Source organism: Callospermophilus lateralis, chromosome 3 (assembly GCF_048772815.1).
Source record: "Callospermophilus lateralis isolate mCalLat2 chromosome 3, mCalLat2.hap1, whole genome shotgun sequence".
In the NCBI taxonomy this organism is placed as follows: domain Eukaryota; kingdom Metazoa; phylum Chordata; class Mammalia; order Rodentia; family Sciuridae; genus Callospermophilus; species Callospermophilus lateralis.
Genome location: NC_135307.1, coordinates 154,985,463 through 155,011,571, shown reverse-complemented (window position 1 = coordinate 155,011,571; position 26,109 = coordinate 154,985,463). Strand labels below are relative to the sequence as shown.

General features: G+C 34.2%; 1 protein-coding gene across 5 annotated transcripts in view; it reads right to left on the bottom strand.

The window, feature by feature from the left end:
- Ralgapa2 (Ral GTPase activating protein catalytic subunit alpha 2) overlaps positions 1–26,109 on the bottom strand; it is a 325,597-nt gene that overhangs the window by 172,262 nt on the left and 127,226 nt on the right. For all 5 annotated transcript variants that reach the window (XM_076851458.2, XM_076851460.2, XM_076851457.2 and 2 more), the window contains 6 exons: positions 25,057–25,154; positions 20,246–20,336; positions 18,730–18,906; positions 6,123–6,316; positions 5,229–5,327; positions 4,838–4,993 (listed from right to left, as the gene is read on the bottom strand). In XM_076851458.2, the coding sequence (XP_076707573.2) occupies positions 4,838–4,993; positions 5,229–5,327; positions 6,123–6,316; positions 18,730–18,906; positions 20,246–20,336; positions 25,057–25,154 (815 nt within the window). The remainder of the gene's footprint in view (positions 1–4,837; positions 4,994–5,228; positions 5,328–6,122; positions 6,317–18,729; positions 18,907–20,245; positions 20,337–25,056; positions 25,155–26,109) is intronic.

Below are 26,109 nucleotides of genomic sequence, written 5' to 3'. Positions count from 1 at the left end.
ATTTTGTGATTATTTAAAACATATGGAAAGATCAATATGTGTGAAATAGAAAAGGACAGTTGAGGAAAGGAATTTTATTTTCATTTTTATAAGAACATATATCAAAGCCTGGAAAGTTTTCTTTTCTTATAATAAGCAAACTATTTTTTAACAATGACTTACAGATTCAATGTCTTAATGTAATTTGTCTGTTATACATCAAAGTTAAATTCTCTTTTAAATGCAAAGCTTACATTAATGCAAAATTATTGTTGCAAATTTGCATATAAAAATTTCTGGAAATGTCATTTTCATCTACAGTATTGTATTGTTGTATTTTGTATTGCACCAAAAAAGTTTGAGGCCTCTCTCAGGTGGAGAAGTTAGTATTGTTCTGCCCTGAGGCAACAGTGGAGTTACAAATTTGAACCATAACAGCACAGTGTTAAAGATATTGTATAATGTCATGTGATAAAGTGTAACAGTTAAAAGCATGGGCCTCAAGTCAGGCTGAGACCCAGTCTTGACTTTAGCATTCTTTGTCCAAGTCCTTTGGGCTCACTGTGTCTTGGTTCCCTACCTATAAAATGAGGACAATTACAGTGCCTTCCTCAGAGAGTTGTTTAAAGACTTGAAGTGGGTAATGTTCTCAATGTGGAGTGTGACATGACAGCCCTTACTAAGCGTAAGCCCTCATGCTAATATTAAGGATAAGGAAGACTACAGCTTCATTAACCTCCTGTTTTATTTTTTCTGATATCTGAAAGTGTTAGGTGTTCCTCGCCCCCCTCTCCCCACCTCCCACTTTACCCATCTGTTGTCTTACTTTTGAATATAATGATTTGGCTAAATAATTAGACATTGTAGAATTTCTGAACATTGGGAGAAATAACCACTCCTCATTCTGTGAATCAGACAGTAATGTTTATTTTGTCCTTATGATCCAGAAAATGTCTCCTGTGTATCTGTAGCTATTGGTTCACTCTCCACTTGCTTCTCATTCCACCCAAGGAAAGGAGCTAGAAGGCTGAACTCTGCATGGTCCAGACTTCTTGCAGCTAGTTGGCATCTAGCAGAGGCACCAATATAGCACTTGAAAGTGGACATGGGAGTGGGAGGAAGCATCACAAGGAGCTGGGGCCTACTTGTGGTGTGGCTGAGTGTTTCTGCTTGATGCCTTTGTGGAAGGTTGTGCTTAATTCCCTGGTGCTTCTAGAAATACTGTTGGCCACCTTACTATAAGTTAGATTTAACTATGTTAGATATGCTATAAGTTCTTGCCTTCATAATCTCAGAAAACTGAGACTGTCTGCAAGTAAGACCCTGACTTAGCTAGTGACTGTTCTGCGAAGTCCTGTACTGGGCATTGGCAGAGCATGATCAGTTCTGGTTGATATTTCAATGCCAGGGGAAAGAACACCCTCCAATTGTCCCCACCAGCCCACCAGACACGAACCAACTGTGAAGAGGAGGCAACAGGAAGACCCCTTCATGGGCAGGCTGGGCACTCCTAGAAGTCACACAGAGTTTTCTATATAACAGTTATTTTCAAAGTGTTTATGATCCTAATTATTTTCTAAACCAATAAAAGGATTAATTTTTAGGAAACTAATGTCAAGGAAAAAATAAAGCCATTTCAAAGCATGTTTTCAATCACACTAATAAGCCACAATCCCATACTACATTTGTACTGTAAAAAATACTACTTGGTAAGGTCATTATGTTAGCCATTAAATTATTAAGCTATTGGGACAGCTAAACCTGGTTAAAACAATACTAAAAACAATTGTTTTGTAACATACTATATTTTGAATTTTGGCTGTTTGGCATATGCATTAATTTTTAGAAGAAAATGACTAAATTTATTTACATAATGAATTTTATTTCAAGTCACATGAAGCCTTACGTGATTATGTCACTGTACACAGGGCAATTTGTGAGACATCTACTTTATAAGTAGGTTATAAAATTCTTCAATTAGTACAAGTACCACTATGTTTAAAAATATGCCATTTATTTATAATTAAACATCTTATTGGTCACTACTGACATAATTTTGATACTCTCAGATTCAAGAAAGCATTTTGTAAAACGACCATGCCACACACACACCAAAAAGTTTGGGGGGTCCTCAGTCTTGCAGCAGGTTTTTATCATCTAAGTTCAGCAGACAAGTGTGCCACCCAGAGGCAAAAGAAGAAAACACACATTTGATTTTATTTGTGAGACAAAACTGGTGTTAAATTTTTAAGAATTATTTGCTATTACTTATCTCATTAAAACATGCAGGAAATTTTAGGATTCTCTCTGAATTAAAAAATCCTTTAGTTCCAGGTTACATGTAAGTGTGGCTCTTTGAGACCTCACAAATGGAAACAAGCCTTGAGATGGGGCCAACCACAGGTGCATACTTTGCCAATTAAAAAATTGAATTTAAGTGTATTCACTGCAGTAAATGCTTTCCTTTCTTTCTATAATGAATATAGCATGTGTTTCCAGAAGTATATATAAGTTCTGAAATAACCACCATGATCTATTTAGACATGTGGACCAAAAGTTAAACTAATTAACCAGAGACAGTTCTTACTTAAATGAGAAAAATTTCTTTCACTAAAAGTTCGTCTACATAATTTTCTTCTGGCAAAAAAATAGAGTTTATTTAGAGTAATTCTGTTTGGCAGACAGTCAGAGCTTCTAAAAAATATACCAATAATTGTTAAGGTTAAAGCACATAGTTAATTCTATTAAACCCACATAAAAATCCAGGCTTCTAATGGCCTACACAATATGCTGATTATAAAACAGAGATTTATGACATGCCCACTTTATCTTAGAAGTATGGATGTTGGGATTAGGATGTTGGGATTAGTATGGATGTTGGGATTGCACTATTTCCTAAGATTTATGTATTTACAACAAACTATAAAAAGTCACTAAATCTTAACTGAAAACATGACATAATATTAAAATGTGAAGTTTTAAGCATAAAATTTGAAAATTTTTTCTACATGCAAAATATTTTTGAAAATAATTCTTATAATTATACTAATTTTTCAAATGCTTATTTCACCTGATTTTATTGTTTCATTTTTATACCAACATGCCTTAAAATAAATAGGTGATTCTAAACTCTTATCTATTTATGTGACTTTCTAGAAAACACATACTAAGAAATAATAAGTATTTTCTGCTGCCTTCAATTTTTAATTAAATCAGAAGATTATACAGCTGATTAATTCCAACTTTTCTTTCCTGAAAAATGTTTGCAAAACACTCCTTTAAAGTAAATCACTGTTAAGTAAACTTTCCCCTCTCTTGGTTCCTCTACTGAGGGATCTCAACATCTATGAAGTTATTTCTGTTCCCTATTTATACCCTTAACTTAGTCATTAACTTAGTCATCCACATACCCTGAATTGTATCATTCTGTAAAAAAAAAAAAAAAAAAAAAAGCTTTTATCTGCAATGATAACTATAAAATATTGAAGCAGGAAGTATAAATAATTCTACTTCTTTATTTCTACATTTCTCTAGGAAATAAATGTGACCTTGAGTCTAAATTCAGCCTTCTATACAGATGTTGTATATGTACTGCTAAATTCAGAACAGTAAGACAAAGACAACTCACTGGGACAGCATAGTTTTAACTCAAGATAAAAGTTCAGCAATTAGAGCTCAAAGTATATGTCAGAGAATATGCTGAAAAACCTTTAAATAGAGCCCAACAGTTGGGAAAGTTCAGGTACGTACTAAAGCAACAACAAAAAAGCTAATCAAAAGAATAGCTTCTTAAATATATTTTAGGAGAAACAAAAGGTCTGCATGTCTGCATAATACATTTATAGAATGAAAGAAACACATAAAGGAGAGCTACCTGGTATTAATAAATGATTCAGTTCATTCAGAAGTATGAGCAACTTAAAGGGTACATTCTGAAATACTTGCCAGATCTCCAGTTGGTCAGAAGACCTAGTGATGATAACATGAAATGGCTTAAAATTTCTTAAATCTTTCCTGTTCCTTACTGCTCATCTCTAATGCTACCATCTTAGTTCTTATCATTTAAAAATTTCATATTAGTTTGACCACTTTCAATTTATCTTTAAACCCCAAATCCTACTCTATCCTACCACTGCCATATTTTCAAATCCACCCTCCAAATAAGTGTCCAAAATAATTTCTGTAAAGTACAAATCAAACACATCCCTTGCCTGATTGATATTTCCAGATCAAGACAAAGGTCCACATGTCCTGTTTGCATCCCTCCTCCTTCCCATTACAAGTGCTAAGGGCTTCCCAAGGGAGCAAAGCCAGGAGTTAGCCACATATGACCCCCTAAATCCAGGGTCTACTAAGAGAAGGCTATAGCTAAGAGGGGTTTAGGTCTTTCTTTTCCTACTTAACCACAATTTAATTTTAAATTCTTTGGGAGAAAATAAAATCACTCCACATCAAGAAATGTGAGAACCCCTAATGTATAAAGTCTTTTACAAAAACAACCCAATTACTAAAATCACAGTTTCCAGACATCTTTAAATGACCAGAATCACTTGTTTCAAGCAATATATAATGCAGAACCTAAATGAAAAGAGGTTGGCAACATAGACAGAGATCAGATCATACAGCCATAGAATTAAATTCAAAATTAGTTGTCACAATGCAAAGTCAGTGGGATAGAAAAAGCAGGGATGTGATAAAACCTGATTGACAGTTTTGAAAGACTTCTGTGGTTTCTGTAAGAGTTGAAATTCTGAGAAATTAAACATTTCTGATGTATTTTCATAAATCTTGATATAAGTAAAACATAATATGCAGTTTCCTGTTAATGGACAATTATGACAAAAAAGTCACAGAATACCTGGTCCTCGCTGGTTAATCCCAGGTGCATCACAAGGTAAAAATGCACCAGGAAATCTGAGTTTGGCAGAACGTCCTGGCGTCTGGTCATCATGGCACAGATCAGCCTGTAGGCTTGCAGTTTGCCTTCCTTGTATTCATTTGGCAGCGTCGTTGCCTGCCAAGGAGATGATGTTTCCAGATTAAATCAAGTCCAGATGCAGAGCATTTCGACATTTTATTTATTTCTCAGTTTTCCAGAAGAGTTGTTTATGAAGATGTAGGATTCTGTGACTTTAGTAAAAACCCAGCCTGTCTTCAAAACATGCAGTCTTGGGCAATTACATTTTTCAAACTCAATTTCAGAAAGGAAGAGGAAATTGCTATAAAGAAACAAACACATATCCACTTGCCTTAAATAGCCATGATGCAAACATTCTGAGTGGTGGGATCAAGACTGGAGGAGATGGAGAAGACTGGTTATCCAGGCTTATTGCTAGATTATCCCGTATCTAATTCACAAAGAAGAGAATTTTAAGGAAGGTAACATTCCATTTATTGCAACAGTATTTCAATATTGTCTTCCACAGCAGATTCTAATTAAATTTCTATAAGTTCAGTGAAAATCCATAATATTTACAATTTTTTATTTTGTTGTGAAATTTCGTCTGTCTGAACTGTGTCTGACTTATTGTATGTGGTTTTACATTAAGTATAAAATTAGCGTATTGTTTTTCCTTGGAAATGTTAGTACCTGGAGAGGTCCTAATCTCCAAATGTTAGGGAATGGTTTAACAAATTACACTGTATGTACTTGAATCATGTTTTTGAAAAAAAAATTAATAACAGGAAAAAATTATGTTCAATACCAAAACAAAAACCAGGATGAAAACTGGATGTACTCCTCTAAGAATCTACCTTTGTAAAAATGTCTTTATATACAGAAATAGAACTATATATTAATATCAGTTATTTCAAAGGAATGGTGATGCATATTTTCTTCTTTGTACTTTCTATATTTTTCAAACTTGTACACTAAAACCAGTATTATTTTTATAAAGAGAATAACTAAATCTATTCAATATCCTATTTTTTATATCCTATAGAAATGTTCTACTTTTACACTAAATGAAATAACTTCATATTTATACAACATTCAAACTATAATTATTATGATTTACTCTTTGATAATCAAATGCACTTTGTCTAAGTGCCTAATTTGTGTTCCAGAATATGTTCAGTAGTTACTTGCAACACAGATTTTGTATTAATGATCAAAGTTTCAAAGATAACATAGAAGAACATGCCTTTGCTAATTTGTACCAGAGTTCATAGAGATAGCCAAAAACTTTGGCATGGATCTTGGGTGACTGGATATTATTCACGTCTCCGAGGATTCCCAAGACTCTTCGCCACAACACAGCAGCAGAATCTGGGTGCCAACCAGTGAGATTCCCTCCAGCAATTATACTACAGTCATCTGCAAGACACTCGCTGCTGTCTATGGAAAAATGCACAAGTTAACCCTGTAAACAATCTGGGTTTCATCATCATAACGTTTTTCTTAAATGCAAATTACTATGCTGAAATTTTATATATCCCCAGTAATTAAAACAACAAAATGTAACCTGGATGTGAATTTAAAATGATAGAAAAGGACTAATGAAGAAATAAAATCATTTTGATTCTTCACACTCAAAAGGCAACAAGCTAGGGATGAAGTAACAGTTCCTGGCCATCCTGATGAAGCTGGGGAAGGGAGGGGGGACCTTAAGCAGAATGGATCCTGGGAATACATGGCTGGGGAAGGCCACACTGTTTGTGCTGTTTTTTTGGTGGTAAGGTCAGGTTTACTGAGGGTATCTGCAAACAAGAAATTTTCCTCCTTATTAGGCTTGAGTCTTAAGGAATGTATGCAGTCATAAGGCAGTCACTGTAAATTGTCCCTGTAATTAAGATATGAAACAGTCCCATTGCTTCAAAAAGTACCCCTCCTTGGTCACTCCCCTCCATTTTCAGCCTCTCACAACCACTGCTTTTCTCTGTCCCTACGGTTCTGCCCCTTTCAGAATGGCATGTCAAATGGAATCCTAGCAAGTAGTCTATGTAACTTCACTTAACAAAATGTGCTTGAGATTCATCCATGAGGCTCTGTGTATCAACAGTCTTTTCCTTATGATTGTTGATTAGCATTCCACTTCATGATGTACCAAGATTTATCCACTAACTCTTTGAAGGCTATTTAGATTGGCTCCTGTTTTGGGCAATTACAAATAAAGCTGTAAACATTCATGTACAGGTTTTTCTATGAATATACATGTATATTTCCCTTTGACAAAAATCTAAGGGTAATATTTGTGGGCTAAATCATAAGTGAATATTTAATACATGCTAAGTGGAAGAAAAGAAAGAAATGTCAAGACTGTTTTCAATGTGGTTATTCCAGTTTCTGTCTCTGAGTGAAGTACAAGAGCACTACTTTTGCTCTACATTCTTGCTGTCAAATTTTATGAAGTTAATATCTCACTGAAATTTTCATCCACATTTCTTTAATGAATAAAGCTATTAAGCATAGGAATGAAATCAGAAGATTGTGGGACAGCTGATCAGAGTCCATCAGGGCAAAGAACCAGTGCAAAGGCCTTGAGACACGAATGTGCTAGCAGTTCAAGGCACAAGCATGTCTTTGCAATATATATTTAATTAAAAAATATAAAGTTTCATACATTGAAACAAATGGCTAGTGAAAAATTCAATGATTTATAGGCATATCTAATTTCATATCATTAAATTGTGAAATTTTGTTCTTTGGATGTCTATTGCTTTAGGACAGCTAAAGGCTGGGGAAGACTAAACTGATCAAGACTAATGATTCCTAAAGTCACAAGCTTCTGGATTTTTAGAGAGAACAGAAAAGCAGTCTGGAATACTCAGGCAACACTTAACAGAACACTGCATTGTGACAAATGTATGTATTTTATATATTAATCAAAAGTAGCAAACATTTTGTATTTACTCACTCTTCATTCATTTCATTCCTTGAAGCATTTAACAACTCTCTCATGCCCTTTTCTCACAACTCTGTTTCTGTTTTTTCCATGACCAAGAATATCCTTTTAGAAAACTTCCAAGAGCTCAGATTTTTTTATTTTGGATTCCAAATCCCCACTCTGGAGACTTTGCGTGAGGTTTGGTCTCTATCCTTATGTGTCGTAACTACGGCTCCCACTATATTCTATTCCCTACCCTCTACTGCTCTTGAGTAGGGTGCCAACAGCCAACATATTGCTTATGCAGTGCTCCATTTCCAGTTCTCAGCAGCATTAGAATCATATAATTATGCATCTTTTCTGAACCCCAGGTGTGACATTCACCTGGTTTTCCTCTTGCTGATCCCTCTTCATCTCAGAGACCTGGAAACACTGAAGGACCCACTCCCCAGGACTCTTGTCTTCTCTGTTTGTCCTCACTCCCTTCTCAATTTCATATAGACTAATGCCATACAGATTTAAATGACATCCATGTACTCACATCTCCACACATCCATTTTTTGGCCTGGATTTATTTCCCCAATGCTAGACTCATTTATTCAATGACATTGACAGGTCTACTTGCTGAGGACTGAAGAGAAGGTTGGTCCACAAACAGGCAAGGTCTCTAGTGAGTTTAACCTTGTTCTTGAAGAATCTCAGATATATGCATCATGGGTTTTACTCTGGTATTTGAATTCCAAGGAAAACTCCCCAAAGAGTCTCTCCTGCTCAGAGAGCATGTAAATTCTCACTTATTCCCTTTGTTTTCAAGATAGCATCTTAGCATGCATTGGTGACCCCAGGCTAAAAACAACTGACTTTTTCCATCTCTGGGGTGAGAAGCCTGTGGGCAAAGGAACTCCATCAAGGTCTTAAATAGATCTTGTCTTCCGGTTTTTAGCCCTAACATTAGGGTTGGTGTGAACAACTCTCTAACCCTTTAAGAGAACCTGTAGTTCTCTGCTGTTTCTTGGCTTTCCTTACTACTGACATAAGATTTGATGTTCTTGGGTATGTCCATTCATTTGCCACATGTCACCTGTTTTGCTACTTCTAATGGTTGGTCTTTCTCCTTCCATCTTTGTCCTTGTGGATTTGTCTTATTTAATATAAATCCTTTCAACGTGCATTCAGTTTAGTGCTTAGGGAACAAGGGGGGCTATCTGGTTTGTTCACTCTATCTTTGACTATATATGTATATATTCACAGGATTTTTAAAATGCCTTTGTCAGTAATTTCTTTGGCTTTTTTTCCTTTCCTTTTCTTTCTTTTTTTTATTTGCTGTTTTGGTATGGGGAATTGAACCTGAGAGCATTCTGCCTCTGAACCACATCCCCAGCACTGTTTATTAATTTTAACACATTATCTTACTAAATTGCCCAAGCTGATCTCTAATTTATGATCCTCCTACTTTAGCATCCAACATCATTGGAATTATGAGCACACACCATGGCACCCAGCTCTTTAGCTTATTTTAAAAAGCTGCTTAATTTATTTTTTAATTATATCATATTTTATACACACACACAACTTTTTGTTGTTGTTGTTACAGGAATTAAACCTAGGGACACTTAACCACTAAGCCACATTTCCAGCCCATTTTATTTTATTTTTTATTTTGAGACAGGGACCTGCTGAGGTTGGGTTTGTACTTGCAATTCCTCCTACCTCAGCCTTCGGAGCCACTGGGATTACAGGTATGCTCCAACACACCTGGCTATTTTGTAAATTTTATGTTTATTTTTAATGCATTTACTTTCTATTTGATAATTTTCCCTGAATTACTCTTTAAAAAATAAAACATTTTTTCTTTTCTTTTTTTTTAATTAATTAATTAATTTTATAGTAGAATGCATTTTGACATATTGTACACAAATGGAGCACAACTTCTCATTCTACTGGCTGTACAAGGTGCAGAGTCATTCCAGTAGTGTAATCATACATGTATATAGGGTAATAATGTCTGTCTCATTCTACTGTCCTTCCCATCCCCACAGTTCCATTCCTCCCCTCACTCCCCTCTACACAAACCAAAGTTCCTTCATTATTCCCCATCCACCCGCCCCATTATGAATTAGCATCTGCTTATCAGAAAAACATTCACCCTAATAAAACTTATTTTTAAAAACAGTTTTGGATTTATAAAAAAATTGCAAAGATAGCATAGAGAGCTCTCATATACTCCATAGTTCCCCTATTATTAACATTTTATATTAGGATGGAATATTTGTTATAATTAATCCAATATTGAAAAACTACTATAAAGTCCATACTTTATTTAGATTTCCTTAGTTTTTAAAGAAATTTTAAAAAATATTTTTAGTTATAGATGGATGCAATATCTTTATTTAATTATTTTTATGTGGTGCTGAGGATCGAACCTAGTGCTTCACATGTGCTAGGCAAGCGCTCAACCACTGAGCCACAACCCCAGTCCCTCAAAGTTTTTTTTTTTTTTAAAGGGGGGGGGGGAGAGAGAGAGAGAGAGAGAGAGAGAGAGAGAGAGAGAGAGAGAGAAGTTTAATATTTATTTTTTAGTTATTGGTGGACACAACATCTTTGTTTGTATGTGGTGCTGAGGATCAAACCCAGGCTGCACGCATGCCAGGTGAGCGCGCTACCGCTTGAGCCACATCCCCAGCCCCTCCCTCAAAGTTTTTAAACCTGATTTTTTGTTGCAATTGCTCCAGGATCTCACTCATAACAAATAATTGTCATGACTCTATGGTCTTGACTTGTTTATGATAGTTTCTCAGACTTCCTTACAGATGCAAAGGAATACTCATGAGGTATTTTGTAGAAAGTTCCTCAATTGAGACCTAACTGATGTCTTTCTCATATAGGTCTTTTTTTGTTTTGTTTTGTATTCCTGGAATGAACTTCTCTTGGCCCTGATATATGATATTTTTCCAATATTCTTGGATTCCTATTGCTAATATTCTAGTTACATTTTTTTGCTTTATATGTGAGATGGTCTCCAATTTTGTTTTTATCATACTGACCATGTCTGATTGTTTTAGAGAGCTTTCTTTCCTTTTCTATGGAATAAACTGGGAAAGGTAAAGTTTCTCTTTTATTTGAAGGTTCAGTAAAGATAAAATGATTTTTCATTGTTCTCTCTTTTGTTTTTACTTTCTAGTACATTCATATAGTCTCTTAGTTTTAAGAGTCTCTTTTTAATTAACTTGTAACTTATTCTGCTGTTCTTTCTCTCATTTTCTGAATAGGGTACATAGATGCATATTTTTCTCTTCTAATATATGTACCTAAAGCCATATTTTTCTCCTTTAAAGACTTCAACTAGATTCTACCAATTTTGATTTCTGTAGTATTTTCATTGCAGTCAAGTTCTAAATATTTTATAATACACAATTTGATTTATTTTTTGACAATAATTTATTTGAAGTTCAGTTTTCAATTTCTTATGTTCCTTTCGATACACTTCTCCTATTATTTTAACTTCATCTAATGCACAGGATGTGTTACAGTTACAAACCAAAGACATCTGTTGAGACAAATAATCTCACTGATAAATTTTCAAAATATTCTGTGTGCTTTAAAAAAATAACATGTATTTTTTAATTATCTTAATTATTAAGCTCAACACACACATATCCATTCAACTGAGATTAACTGTATTATGCAAGTTTTCTTAATTGTTACTAATAATTATTTCTGCTTATCTCATCAATTAATGTTAGGTGATATTAAAATTTCCCTCTGTGATTATGATTTTTATCAGTAATCCCTTGTAATTTTGTCAAATTTTACTTCATGTATTTGGAGGCTATGAAATTCACATAAATTCAGAGCTATGGCTATTGCCAATAACATCTGCTTTAAATTTTATGACTGACATCCATATAGCTAGACTAAACCAGTGGTCTTTACTGTCTTACACTATTTGTTTGTTATTAACATAATTATTCCAAAATCAGCCTGTTCCTCACTTCATACAAATAGAGGTGGGCTAACTTCTAGGCAATTATCAATCCCCATAGAGAGAGAGAGAAAGAGGATGGGGAGGAAGGGAGGCAGGATAATTTTATATATGTATTTGTATATTTTTATACAAATAATCAAAGAAACTAAAGCACCATCTCTGGACCTGAGAAACCGAAGTAGAAAAATTATTTATGAGCAAAAAGGAATGAATTTGAAAGGGGGCAAGAGCAGATCCAAGAATGGCTGTCAATAGCTCATTATATTAGTGATGGAAAGATCCCAAGGCACAGAAACAAAGGATTTAGTAAGGGTGGCACATGGTATCATGGCAAGGCCTTCCACAGGAGTGCTTTCCCTTCTTAGAGGAAAACACATCTGTAGCTCCCACAGAGCTATCATATACTCAATTAAGGAGATACATTAAAATTTGTGAATATCCAAACTGGACTTTCTACATGCCACACCGGAAGGATAAAGGTACAGAGAGCAAAATCCAAGTATAGACCTTCTGCACTCTCTGACTTTTATAAAAGCCTCAGGAGAGAGGCTCCTCCTCTGACTGTTAAATCTGTAAAGTAAGTATAGTAGGAAGAAGTACACCGAAGTTCTAATGCTTATGAATCAACATAAGCCTCCAAGTGAACAAGCAGCATAGTACGACATCTATTTTTCTCCTAAAGAATGCCATTTTTTTTAATCCATTGAAAGAAGAAAAAAATATTAGGTGATTTACATTTTTGTTTCATTCCGTACCCCAACTTTGGAAATGCAGCCATCCAAAAGAGAGATTAGCCCCAGTATTCCAAGCACAGAGGAGCACTGCTAGAGTAACAGAGCTCCATGTAAAGGTACACCAAGTAACTCATTAGCTGCACCTTTATACCATCTGCCAAGAAACAGGTCCTCAGTTATAAAAGGATTCCACCCAGAAAATCTGTTCTAATACAGCTTTGCATTCAGAAAAAAAATTCTTGCCTCAATGATAAAAATCCTAGGCAACAGTCAAAATATGTTGAGTTCTTTCTAAGCTTTTGAGATGACTGACTATAACCATTTCTTTAATATTATTGTGAAAATGATTTTAACAAATTAAAATGTTTTTGCCTAAAATTATCCCACTGCTGATATAAGTAACAGAACAGATGCTGACACTACTCATATAGAGGGTTCGTCAGTGAAGGAGCATGTAATTTAAAAAAAGGAGATTTCAGAGATTTCAGAAAATTTCATGTTCACCACCAAAATACCAAATACTTTGTTCACTTTCTTTTTCATTAGCAAGATAGAATGCTAACCTAGCATATTTTTGTTTCATTATTATTGAGTGATATGATGACATTTGAAATTTTACTAAAGTAGGAACTCTTTTCTGTTTTATTTTACTTTATTTGCTGAACTTATCATACATGTATATTTTGTATATTTGTAGTCTTTCATCTAGCACCTTTAAAAGGTATATTACATAAAACAATAATTACAACAATATGTTGTTGAATTTGTTTTACATATTTCTTTTTTGTTTATACACACACACACACACATACACACACACACGTGTGTGAGATTTATTTTAAATTCCAGTAAAATATAAGATCATTACCCCAGAAAGTTTATTATATATATGTATGTGTATGTGTATGTGTATGTATGTGTGTGTAGAATGTATCATAATACTATGCTAAAAAGGAAGGAAGAAGAGACATACTAGGATATCAAGTGATGTTTTTATATTTTACCACAATTAGTATAAATATGAAGTACATATGATACAATATATATTGTAAGCCCTAGAGGAATGACTAAGAAAAATAATGAATAAACAAAATGTTTCAATGTCTGTAGGATCTGCAGTGATATTCCCTTTCATTCCTGTTAATGGTAACTGATATTTCCTCCTTTCTTTTTCCTTGATAAGTCTGGCTAACGGTTTATTAATTGTTTCCTTTTTAAAGAAACAACTTTTGCCTTTGTTTTCTCTTTGTCTCTTATTTAATTGATTTTCATTCTTTATTATTTCCTTGCTTCTAGTTACTTATGAGGCCAAAGCCTTCATGATCCAATCATTGCCTAAAAGGCCCACCTCTGAACCTTACTACATTGAGAACCATGCTTTCAACATGAAATCTGAGGAACATTCCAGATGCTGATAACAATTACCATAATACCTCCGGAGTAATGCACTGGGCACGGAGGCTACCAGTTTGAATTATGACACAGTTTTTGCCCCCAAGAGTTCTCAATGTGGTGAGGAAAAGACATGTGAGTAAATAATTATAAGAGTCAGTGGGACTTAACCAGGTGTAACTTTGGAAGACTAGATGAGAAGTATCTGCATATGGGAAAACCAGAAAGTCTTTGCAAAGGAGAAGAAAAAATTACTTGAATTTTGCAAGATGTACACACACTTCATGAAGAGCAAAGGAGGTCCAGACAGAGGAAACTGTACAAGGCATGGAATTTGTGGAAAGGTATGTAGTATTTAAAATATGTAAAGGGTCACCAGCAAATAATGTTTGTTATTTGGATAAGAGGTGTCCCCCCAAAGCTCCTGTATTAATGCAGAAATGTTCAGAAGTGAAATGACTGGATTTTGAGAGCTGTAACCTAATCAATTCAACCTAGTTTATTTATTTATTTTTCATAGCTTTATTGAGGTAAAATTGAAGTACAATAAAATGCACATATTTGCAGTACGTAATTTGATCAGTTTTGACATGATTTGCCATATATATAACTAATAAAATCAATATAAAAAGCATTTCCATTTAAAGTAAGAACTCTTACAAACAAAATTATATCATCTTTCTCTAAACAAACACATGATTTTATAGATATCTAAAATTTAACAATTTATAAATATGGAAAATATTTTAGCTATGAATTAAGTGGCAATTTCATATGGTTCTAATTTTATGTAAGCTTGAGAGTATCTTTGAAAATGAATTTCTCTTTTAATCTGACAATTATACTAAAGACCAAACCCAAAGGCTCTAATTAAACATGTTAATTCTAGGGCCAGAAAAATCAGGCCCAGACTTCAATGATCAAAATGGAGAAGCAAAAAGTTAGTATTTGGCTGTCCACCACTGCAGCCTCTCTCTCCTCCCCTTAAGTGAGCTCCCAATTCCACTGTAGTTACTATTATTATTTTTCTTTATAATATTTCATGACATCAAAACAGATCAAAGTCTGTTGAAAATACTAAAAATGTATGTGATGACTGACAATGCTGGCAAACTGTTCCTACAAAAAACAATTTTAGTGGAAGATAATAGGATATAATTCACAGCTATATTTAAAAACAAAATTGGTAAAGGCATTATTACAAGAAACATTTGGATGCAGAATCATGATAAACACACTAAATAAAAGATATTTTCAAGGTGATTTGCATATTTATTAATTTAGAGGTTAAAACACCTGCAGCTTAGAGCATATGTGTGCCTTGATTCAAGGTATCTACTAAATGCTGCTGTTCTGCTAAACCATGGAATTCTTAAAATTTCTCTGTTTAAAAAAATTTTAATTTTTGCTGAGGTTGAATATGGGTAATTTTCTTATGGTTATCTTTCTGGTTGGTTGTTTTGTTTTTGTTTCTCATTTAAGAAAACCTTAGTACCTCAAGATTACAGATACATTTTTAAGAAGATATTCTCTTCCAAAAGTTTTTAAAGTTTTCTTTTCATATTTAAGAATTTTATACCTCTGGAACTGACTTCAAACATGGTGTAAGGGAGATATTCTATTTCATTCTTCCCCCATATGGCTAAATACTAGTCCAAGGGATTTGCTGAATAGTCCATTCTTCCCTTGCCAGATCTGGAAAACCACCTCTATCATATATCATAGTTCCATGCCTGTGTGGATTCATTTCTGCACCTTCTATTCCATTTATTAGTCTAATTGTAATTAGATCTTACTTTAAACAAATCTCATAGCATTTATCACATTATTTGAGACTATAAGCATCATGTATCCTCTTTGTAACCTCTTAAGATAATAGTGACAATGACCTATTCATCTTTTTTATTTCTTGTGGTATCTAAATTAATATTTCTACATCGTAAGTTTATCTGCTAAATAAGGGATGATTTATAGGTAAAGAGCCATAAATATTCTCTGCCCCCAATTTATTACCTTAACAGAACTAACTCTAAGCATGTAATAACTATGTTTTCTTATTTTCTGAACTCTTAATGCTCTGGTAGCTGGGCCTTGCTGATAAGGAAGAAATTATACTTTTCAGGGTTAACTAATTCCTACAGATAGCAAACATCTCCATGGGAAAGGATAATGCTTCTAATGTGTAAATGAACCAATAGGGGCTCATCCACTCCAAGTACCTAGTTTATCTAGCTTTAATATATCAAGTCAATATATTCCAGTTCTAATCTCTCTACAGCCAGGTACCAGGCAACTAAAGACAGCCCCTATGTTCCAGAGCCCACTGAAATTATTCACAGCAGAAATCCTAAATCTTCTGACCCTGCCTGACCTTGTTTTCCAGTAAAAATGACAATAAAAGTGGTTACCCATGTTCTACTCCCTTGCCTCTTGACCAACCCTGGAGATTTCTGATGATGTGGCCTCTGTTTCTAGACATCTATTGAGTATAAACTTTTCCTTCGTGACCATCATTATGTGTCTGCATATCTTAATATACCTAGCAGTTCATTATTCTAAGTATTTGACAATTGGTAGGGTTATTCAATGAAAAACAGATACATTCATATTGTTTGATTGCTTTTTTTGCATGTCCTAAAGATCAGGCTAACATGAATTTTATTTTGTTCGTTTATGAAGAAACTGTTCTCTTAAGAACAGAAAGTTAAATTCAGAACTGTGATAATCCTTAAGCCTTATCATCTTACAGTTTGTCCTTTTCACAGATGACAAGATGAACTATTGAACTGAGCATTCTGATTCTATTAGTATTTCAAAGAACTAAGAATTTGAAGGAGTTAATCAAAACATAAGAGTGTATCATATGAATTACCTCACACAAGTTTATTAAATTGAGCTGTCCAATACATACTCTGAAATGGAATCTGAATTAATCTTTCCCAAGGATAGACAAAAGAAATAATCATTCAATTTTCTTCCCTTTCAGTAAAAAATAAATAAGCCTGGTTCATGTTTGAGTACATTCAACTTAGTGAAAATTCAGACTTGGATCTATAGTACCATAATGATGAGTTCTTCTTGGATAATCTGTATACTGGACCAAGCCATTTATTTTAGGAATGTATTAAAACTCTCAAATAGTTTAAAGGGCTTTCCAGTTGTAATTTTAACCACAACACAGTGAAAAACAGCATACAGAGCCATAACACTTTGGAAGCCAGTGTCAACTTTGGCACTTATTATCTAGGGGGATAACATGATTTCTCTGAGTCTCAGTTTCTCCATCTCTAAAAGAAATGTTAGGACTTGGCCTGTTTACCATTCAGGATCAAAAAGAGTACCTTAAAGTTCTTATTGCATTATTAAACCCATATAAGTTTATAATGCTAGTAGTCAAAAATCATTATCTATTATATTAAGAATTTTATCCAATAACATTTTTATAGGCTAATTGCATGAATGTTTCAATATTACTCCATCAAGAATTTCCAAAAATATCAGAGACTTCAGTAAAATTTTCTATCACAGAGAAAACTAAAGTTTTCTTGGTTTAAAAAAAATGATTTAGGGTAAACCATTAGTCTTTATAATTTTTAAATGATTTTTAGCATTTTAATAACACTTTTTACTTAGCTTGTGCTTTCTAGTTTGCTGGTATAGTTTTCATACAAGGTATCTGTGTCTGAGTGTGAATGTGGATCAGGGAGGTTTTAGCTCTAGTTAACATTTCCCACAATGAGTTCCTCAGAGGACTCATCTCTCCTTATGCTTGTCAAAACAAAAACTCAGTTTCTCCATGGTGTTCTCATTCTCATCATCCCTGTCACACAGATGAAGGAACTGAAACTTTGTAAGGTTCACAATATATGTATGCACGTGTGCACATGTAGATGGGAACAGCAAAAACTGCAGAGAGGTTCCCCTGTTCACTCATTTTCTACAATGGCCTTATCATGTAGGAACTATCATTATTCTTACAAAGAAACTTAAGAACAGAGACTAAGTAATCAGCTCAAGGTTGCTCAGCAATTCCTTGGCAGAGCCTGGATGCAGATCCAGAAAGTTTGCTACATTGTGCATGCATTAATCTTAGAAACAAAGACTGAAGAAAAAAACTTGCAAAAAATATAAAGTATTACTTTTAGGTTTGGAAACAAAACCAAATGATACATTGTTTGAAGACAAAGACATGTTAAAGTTTTAAAGAAATCAAGGGAATTGTTAGAAAAACAAACTAGGATGCCCCAAGAAGGAAAGGAACTTAAGAAGGGCTTCTAGGAACCTCATGGTGTGGATGCTGTTTTAGGTTTTACATTGGGCAATAATATGTCACCATTACTATGAAAAATAACCTACAGGTAGGTCACAACTTACACTGTCTGCATCAAATACCTTATGATAAAAAATAAATTATTAGTTAATAAGATATCTAAAACCCTTAACTTATCCTGGATTTATGACATATGTAAATTGAAAAAAATCACTCCTCTATTCCCAGAGTGGAGCAAATTCAAAAAAGAATGGCAAATGGCATGAGCAACATCACTTCCTCCCATGGCAGATAGACTGTGCTTATCAATATGACAGCTTTCCTCCCACATCTGGCCACTGTTTCAGAACTCTTTCCATACCAGACTTCAAAAATTCATGACTAATAGTGAACAGGTGGCTGGCAATGCCACTTCAGTTTGGTTGGAGGTGGCACCCTCATTACCACTGTGCTCAGGGATCCATAAGGTTGAGGCATCTAGGAAACTCTGGAATCTCCCAGCTGTTTGCACTGGTGCCTTTTTTCAAACACACAGTTAGTTACCTGTTAAGTTTGAAGCATCAGTTGGACTCAGTTGTAACCAATGGCGGGCATCAGAGTCAACCACAACATCCGTGGGAGTGTTCAGTTCTGGGTCTTCCTCACAAGTCTGCCATGGGCTCATAGACAGCTCTGCCTCATTGTTATAGCCCAGAGCTGTGTCACTGCTGGTACTATCACCTTGCAAAATAGAAGAATCAAAGTTTGAGAAAACAGCTAGCTGAAGATCAGAATACTCACAATTGCCAATAATGTAAGTAACTAAACACTTCAACAGCTGACACAGCAGGAATTGCTCAGGGGCTTGGGCAGAACCTGTAGAACTTGACTGGGGTTCAGATGGGTGTCCATATGAAGCTCTAGGTCAACAAATTAAATCTTCCAAGGACAGAGCACTCATATAGATACTATGAACTCTGCTATATATCATCCAAGTGGTGTTTTTTTTCAAATTGTCTTTGCTCAGTTTTCTTATACACCCCCCAAATTATGCCAAGTCCTAAAGTTTTCTACCAAGACTTATTCACCTACAAAATGAAGGTGAGTGAAGGAAGATGTTGATAAACGATTACACCACAAATGCAAGTTTATTTTGCTAAACATGTACATACTTCAAACTTGATGTTTACACTAAACAGGGTGAATCATCTAGAGCCTTTTGGGGATGAATTATCTCACTGCAACAGATTTTCTACTATAGAAATTCTCTCCTTTAAATACTAAAGTTATTAGTATTTAATAACTAATTAAATCATAGTTATACTGACTTATGAAGACTTACAGGGCTATTTATTTAATCTGACACAAAACAAATCTAAACAGTCTTCCTCCTCAAAGTCTCCTGACCACTTCCTAACAATTTTATATGTCTACCCTTCCTTCTGGAAGCTCTTTGTATCTTCCGCTGACAGTTCCCCAACCTTATTGCTTCTAATCTGCTGTTTACTTGAAAAAGAACTGAAAGTTGTCTCAGTAATCATATGACCAAGTTGTAAGGTCTCAAACTTCATCTTCCACAAAACTTTAAGTCCAAAGAGAGAAGACAGAGCATAAGATGAGCTCCTTTGTACCCCATCAAGAGCCACTTTGGGTATGTAGGAGTTGTTGAGGAGGCTATATTTTTTTTAGTATATGATAATATATTTCAGAATTCCAATCGAAATTTTATTTTAAAGTACTTAGGCCACTAACATCAATGTACTTCTGCACCTTTGTGTTCCTAGCCTTCTGGGGAAGGCAATTTTTCTTCTGGATGCATCTGCTCACTCAAGCTCTCAGTCCCTCTGTGACTCTCATCTTGAGAAAGGCACAGAGTTGGAAAGAAAGGGCACTCAGGTATAGGCAAATGACTAGAGCTTTTTAATTAACTGGATTAGCATTATATCATTTTGGGAAAAAGAATATTCCATTTCACAACCATGTCTCTTCAACTGATAAGATACCACTTGAGTTAGAAAGTAAAAAGAAAACACATCAACTCTGCAGTGGATGAATGCAGACTACATTTCCTGGAACTTACTCTTCTGCCTTTCCCTACATTTTCCTTGTGTCTGCTGCAGATCATCCTTCAAGTCCAATTCAGCAGGGCTACTGCTTCTTCGAACTAAGATCTTCAGACAAAAAGAAATATTGCAATCATTACAGGAAAGCTAAAATATGTAAGACTATGTAAAGTTCCTACTCCACATTTATAAAGAAAAAGAAACAATAATAGCAACAAAACATTGAATTATATTTTCCATTTGAAAGATGTGTGTTCAAAAATTATATATTACTGAATTATATATTATTCAAGACCTAAAACTTTAATTTCTATCCTCTACTTTGTCAACTGACATCCAATTAAAATGGATCTACTAAGAAGGGATGCCAAATTATATGGAAGAAATTTATTTTAAAGCCTTATTTGTTCCTCTGGTCAAGCACACATACACAGTGAACACAATTCTCCGGAAGGCCTAACCTACCCACAAATGATGAGTATGCAGGCAGGTAAAGTGCAAACTCCTCCCAGATTACAAAAGATCCACTTCGTGCCCTTCTAGTTAAAAGTGCCACAGACATTCCTGAGCACTGCTTAAACACTGAACCTTATGTGAAATACGGAGCACTAAAAAATCATGAGGCAATCTGCATCCTCTAAAATCTGATAATTTGCCTGGACAGACAAAACATACACAAATTACACAAAATAACTACAATGTTCATAAGCAAAATATGCAAATAAATTCTCTCTGATAATTATGTAAAATAAAGTGTTACCTTAATTGGCTGACAGTTACAGGACAGCTGTTCAAGAAGGCAATAGACAGGAAGTGGTAGAGGGAAGGCAGGAGGGGATTCAAGGCAGGAAGCACGGAGTGGTAATCAGCAAGTTCTATGTGCAGGAAAAGAAGCTGATTATAGCAGGCCATGCAGGGAAGCCACGTGAAGAAGGAAACAGGTAAGAAGAAAAGCAGACCTTCTAAAAGAAGCAGCTGCCAGTGGGCCTTAACATGAGGTTTTTGGACTTTTGGCCTAATAGTAATAAAATGAGCTACTGTACATTCTAGATAATAGCTCACTGTGATTAAAATCCTTACTGGAAAGACAAGTAGTTATCTGTGGAACAGATTAGAATGAAGAAGAAAATTGCTATAGAATGGTTATGATGATTCAGGAATGAGGGGATAAGGTTTCTGATAGTGGAAAAGGAGAAGAAAATAGAAATAAAAATGCTGCAGGATGACAGGTTAGAGCTTATGATCAAGTATATATAGGAGTGGAAGAAAATTAAATTACAAAAGGGCAGAGAGCTAGGGGACAATGAGAAAGATGGTGACAAATGGAGAGAGGGAGGGAAATGTAAAGAAAGGAAAGGAAGAAGGAAGGGAAAAACTTGAGAAAGTTTTAGACATTTTAGTTTTTATCTTTGTGCTGAATATTCAAAGAGAATATCTTATAAGTAGGGACCAAAAATCCAGCATTGATGAGTAAGAGAATAGAGCCAGGAATAAAGATGTAAATTTAAGGGTCTCCACTGCAGAGAGTATTTGGGGGGTGGGGAGAGGACAAACAATCTGGGATTTAATTAACCAATTAAAGGGATAGATATTAAATAAGCAAACAAATTTTTAAAAGGGGACCAAGAAGTATAATGAAAAGACAGAATGATTACTAAACTAAAAGGATATAGTCAAATGAAATACTTAGGAAGATAAACATTACCTGAAAACAAAGTATTACAGTACTACACACACTAAGTAGACAGGACAACTCCTTAATTGCAAAGCAAAATGTGAACTTTTTTGCTTCGGACTGCATGAAAGAAAAACACCCCACAACTTTAGAACTAGATCTAACATAAAAATTTTGGTTGCAATTTAGGGCTCACAGGAAGTAAACCTCCAAGATATCCATGTGCTCTCTCAAAAGTGACCAGAAAACAGGGTACTGAAATGGGTCTATTGTGAGGGCAAATCCAATATTACCTTTGCCAGTGGCAAAAGAACCAAGACTCCAGGATCAAAATAGTACTCCCTGACTTATAGAAGACTCAAATGCTAACACTGTCCTGGTGAACATTCATCTATTTAGACTTCTGGGTATTCTTCAGATTAAAATCAGTCAGCTACTCAAAATCAAAAAATCAAGCAGCAAAGGAAATAAATCACTAGCCCTAAGAGTCTTAAAATCAACAACTATCAGATTTCAGATAATCAGATAAAGATTTTAGAATTACAATTTGTGTAATTTAAAGGAATAAAAGGATGGGAATCATAAAAATGATAAAGCAATAAGAGATTATGAGAAATTATAAGATATACTTGAAAAGAATCAACTTAAACTTTGAAACAAAATATGTACTTGCTGTGCTAAAAAAACTCATTGGAAATATTAAAGAGTAGACTAAAGAGAGAGTTACTGAACCAATGAAAGACAGAGCTAATGAAATGATCAGAATGTACCCAGAGGACCAATGAGAACGGAAAATATGAAGCTTAAAAGCTTAAGAAACATGGAAGAAAGAATGAGAAATTCTAATATATCTATCCATAATTGTAGAAAAGAGAAGAAAGAATGAAAAAGTGGCCATATTTGAAAAAATGATTATCAAGAATGTTCCCAAATGACAGAAGACAAGCATGCAGAGATGAGTGGTGCACAGCACATACCAAAAAGGACATCTGTATAAACCCAAAGAAACCCATACCTAAAAATATACTATAAGGAAATTAAAGGATAAGGACAAAGAATAGCAAGAAACAACAACTAGAGAGGATGGATAGAAGATTTCTCACTAACAACAATGAAAAGACAAAATATAACAGAAACACAGCTTCCTCTAGAAAAGAAGGGGGCTAAGGAAATGAGAGAAGAATAGTAATTAAAACACTGTGGTATTGTCAGAGAGACAAAACAACCAAAAAATGAAGATAAATAACAAAACGAAGGTTTACACACCCACGAAACAGCATATCAGAGAGAGGTAGTATTTCAACTCAATCAATGAAAATGGATTCACTAAATTGAGACCTCGGACAAACAATTATTATGAGGGAAAAAATGAAATTGGGTCCCTATCTTTATTCATATACAAGGATCAGTTCTTGGTAGGTGAAACTCTTAAATATATAGAGCAAAACTCTCATTGAAAACACTTATTGAATAAACATAAGGTAGTATTTGTTTTCCATTGTGTAGCTGAGATTTTTACAAACTTGATAAAATCATATCCATAAAAATGATGATAGAGAACATTAAAATGAAGGATTTCTGTTCATTAAAAGGTATCACAGAGAGAATGGAAATATAAGCCACACATTACAAGAAGATAAGAAGATATTTACTATACACATAACCAAAATTGGATCAATATCCAGATACAAATAAGAGGAAAACAAGACAATAAGTGACAAAGTAGGCACTGCACAGATGAAACACAAATGACCAATCAACATGGAAAGATTTCAAACCTTATTGGTAACCTAGAAATGCAAATATCAGATGTTATTTTCACTCATTTGGGACTCATAAAAATTTTTGAATTTGTAACTAGAAAAGTTTTGGCAAAATTGTGAATGGGAATTCTATACATTGATCACAAAAATACAAGTGGTAAAACTACATTGGGAGTTAGGTCTTACCGTATATAGAACATTATTTTATTGTATAATTTATTAATTCCACTCCTAGATGGTCATCATAGTGAAAACTTTAAACATGTAGATCCTGAGACACATACAAAAATGTAAACAGTGGCAGTTTTCCCTAAAAAAAAAACAGCTGGAAACAATCTAAATGCCCATCAACAAAAGAATAGAAAAATATATGATAGAATATTCATATGCCAGAGAAAATTTGATGAATTATTGCTATATGCCAGAATATGAATAAATCACTGAAACTTACAATGAGTGAACAAGGCAACTGTACTACTAATGAACACTTTACAAAAACTTTCAAAAATAAGGAAAACTGAAAAATATATATCATTTGAAGATACATATATGGTGAAACCATAGAACAAAATAAGGAACTGATACACATAAAGCCAGAGTAATGCCACTCTCTCGGAGAGGTAGCAGGAAGAGGGGACAAAGAGGAAACCAAAGCAATAACACAAGAAACACTGCAGTTCTTAAACGGGGTGATGGATTTGTGGGTATGTATTTCATTGTTGAAAAACAGAATATTTATAGGTAAGCTGGTATATGCCCTTTCTAAGCATAAAGAAACAAGGAATTTAACAATGATTATTTTCTAAACAGGAAGGAATATGAAGGCCTTCCCTCTTAATTTTGTACACTTCTGTGACATTTGAGTTTTGTATAAATATATACTACATTTAAAAAAATGAACAGGGTCATCTGTGTAAATGAGTTATGGGATGTTTAAATTTTCTTCTTTATACATTGCATTTGTTTATATTTGAATAAAGGCTACATGGGTGGCTTTCCCTGCAAAAAGGAACTGTAACAGACCCTTGTGAATATTCACTTAACTAGTAACTCAGGTCAGATGGTGGCTACTACCCAAAACAACGTCAAGAAGGGGTATCTGAAACGTAAGTTCTACAGGCAAATTTGTCTGCTTAAAAATATATAATGCCACATACAGACTAGGCAATAAATTCCATTTTGTGTTCATTTTATTTCACCATTTTTGCACCATAACTATAATTTTACTTAAGAAAAAAAGCAAAACCTGAAATGATTTAAAGGTCATTTGGCTGATAGTCCATCTAAATGGGAAAAATAATTTAAATATCACCATCACCAATAAATTCATTTATTATGCAATAATTTGGTTTTTTTAAATGACAAACTGATATGCTTTTAAAAATCTTACTGTTATTCCTTCATGTTCTCTCTTCACATGTCCTTTATTCTCCTGAATGGCCCTGAGTTCTGAAGAACTCAAATTCTGTGCATTTTCTACCTTTTCACCTAGAGATTTGGTGGGGGAAGAAAAATCAACAGAAGGAATGTTTCAGAAGGAAAATTAGATAAACAATTTTTCCATATAAATAACTATCAAAGTACCTATTTAGAATTGGAACTCTATATAATGCTGGCAGATATATAACAGGTACAACCACTTTGGAAAATAGGTATTATCTTGTAGAGAAAAACATTTTTACTGTAAATTCATTTATTCTATTTCTAGATATGCAATATACCCTAAGATATATAAAAGCATGAATTATGGGTCTGACAAACTGGCAGCGTAAAATGTAGTATATATTTATACAAAACTCAAATGTCACAGAAGTGTACAAAATTAAAAGGGAAGGCCTTCATATTCCTTCCTATTTAGAAAATAACCATTGTTAAATTCCTTGTTTCTTTATGCTTAAAAAGGGCATATACCAGCTTACCTATAAATATTCTGTTTTTCAACAATGAAATACATACCCATACCCACACTGACAAGCCCACATTAAAGACTTGGTCTCTGGCCCACAGAAGGCCTTGACTACAGAAGGCTCAATGCTGTTCACTGTGGCCAATGGCTCCACTTATCATTCCATTAGCACAGGAAACCTTAGGAAAGGTATCTCAAAGAAAAGCTGCCTGAGTTGCCAACAGGTAAGCCAACAGGAAGTAGAGAGCAGTAAATTGGCTTTTTAGGACTTAAAATGAAGACTGACAAGAGAAAGCAGAAAGTTTCAGTAATAAGAAAAGGAATATCGCCACAAATCCCATAAACATTTAAAAAGGCCACAAGAAGATTTTATAAATAATCTGAGGCCAAGAAATATGAAAATAAATATAAACTGAACAAATTTTCAGAAAAACATAATTTATCAAAATCAAAACAAGGAAAATCTGAATAGCCCTATAATTCTTAAAAATGGTTAATTTTTAAGTTCTTTAATTGGTAAAAAGTATATATGGTTAT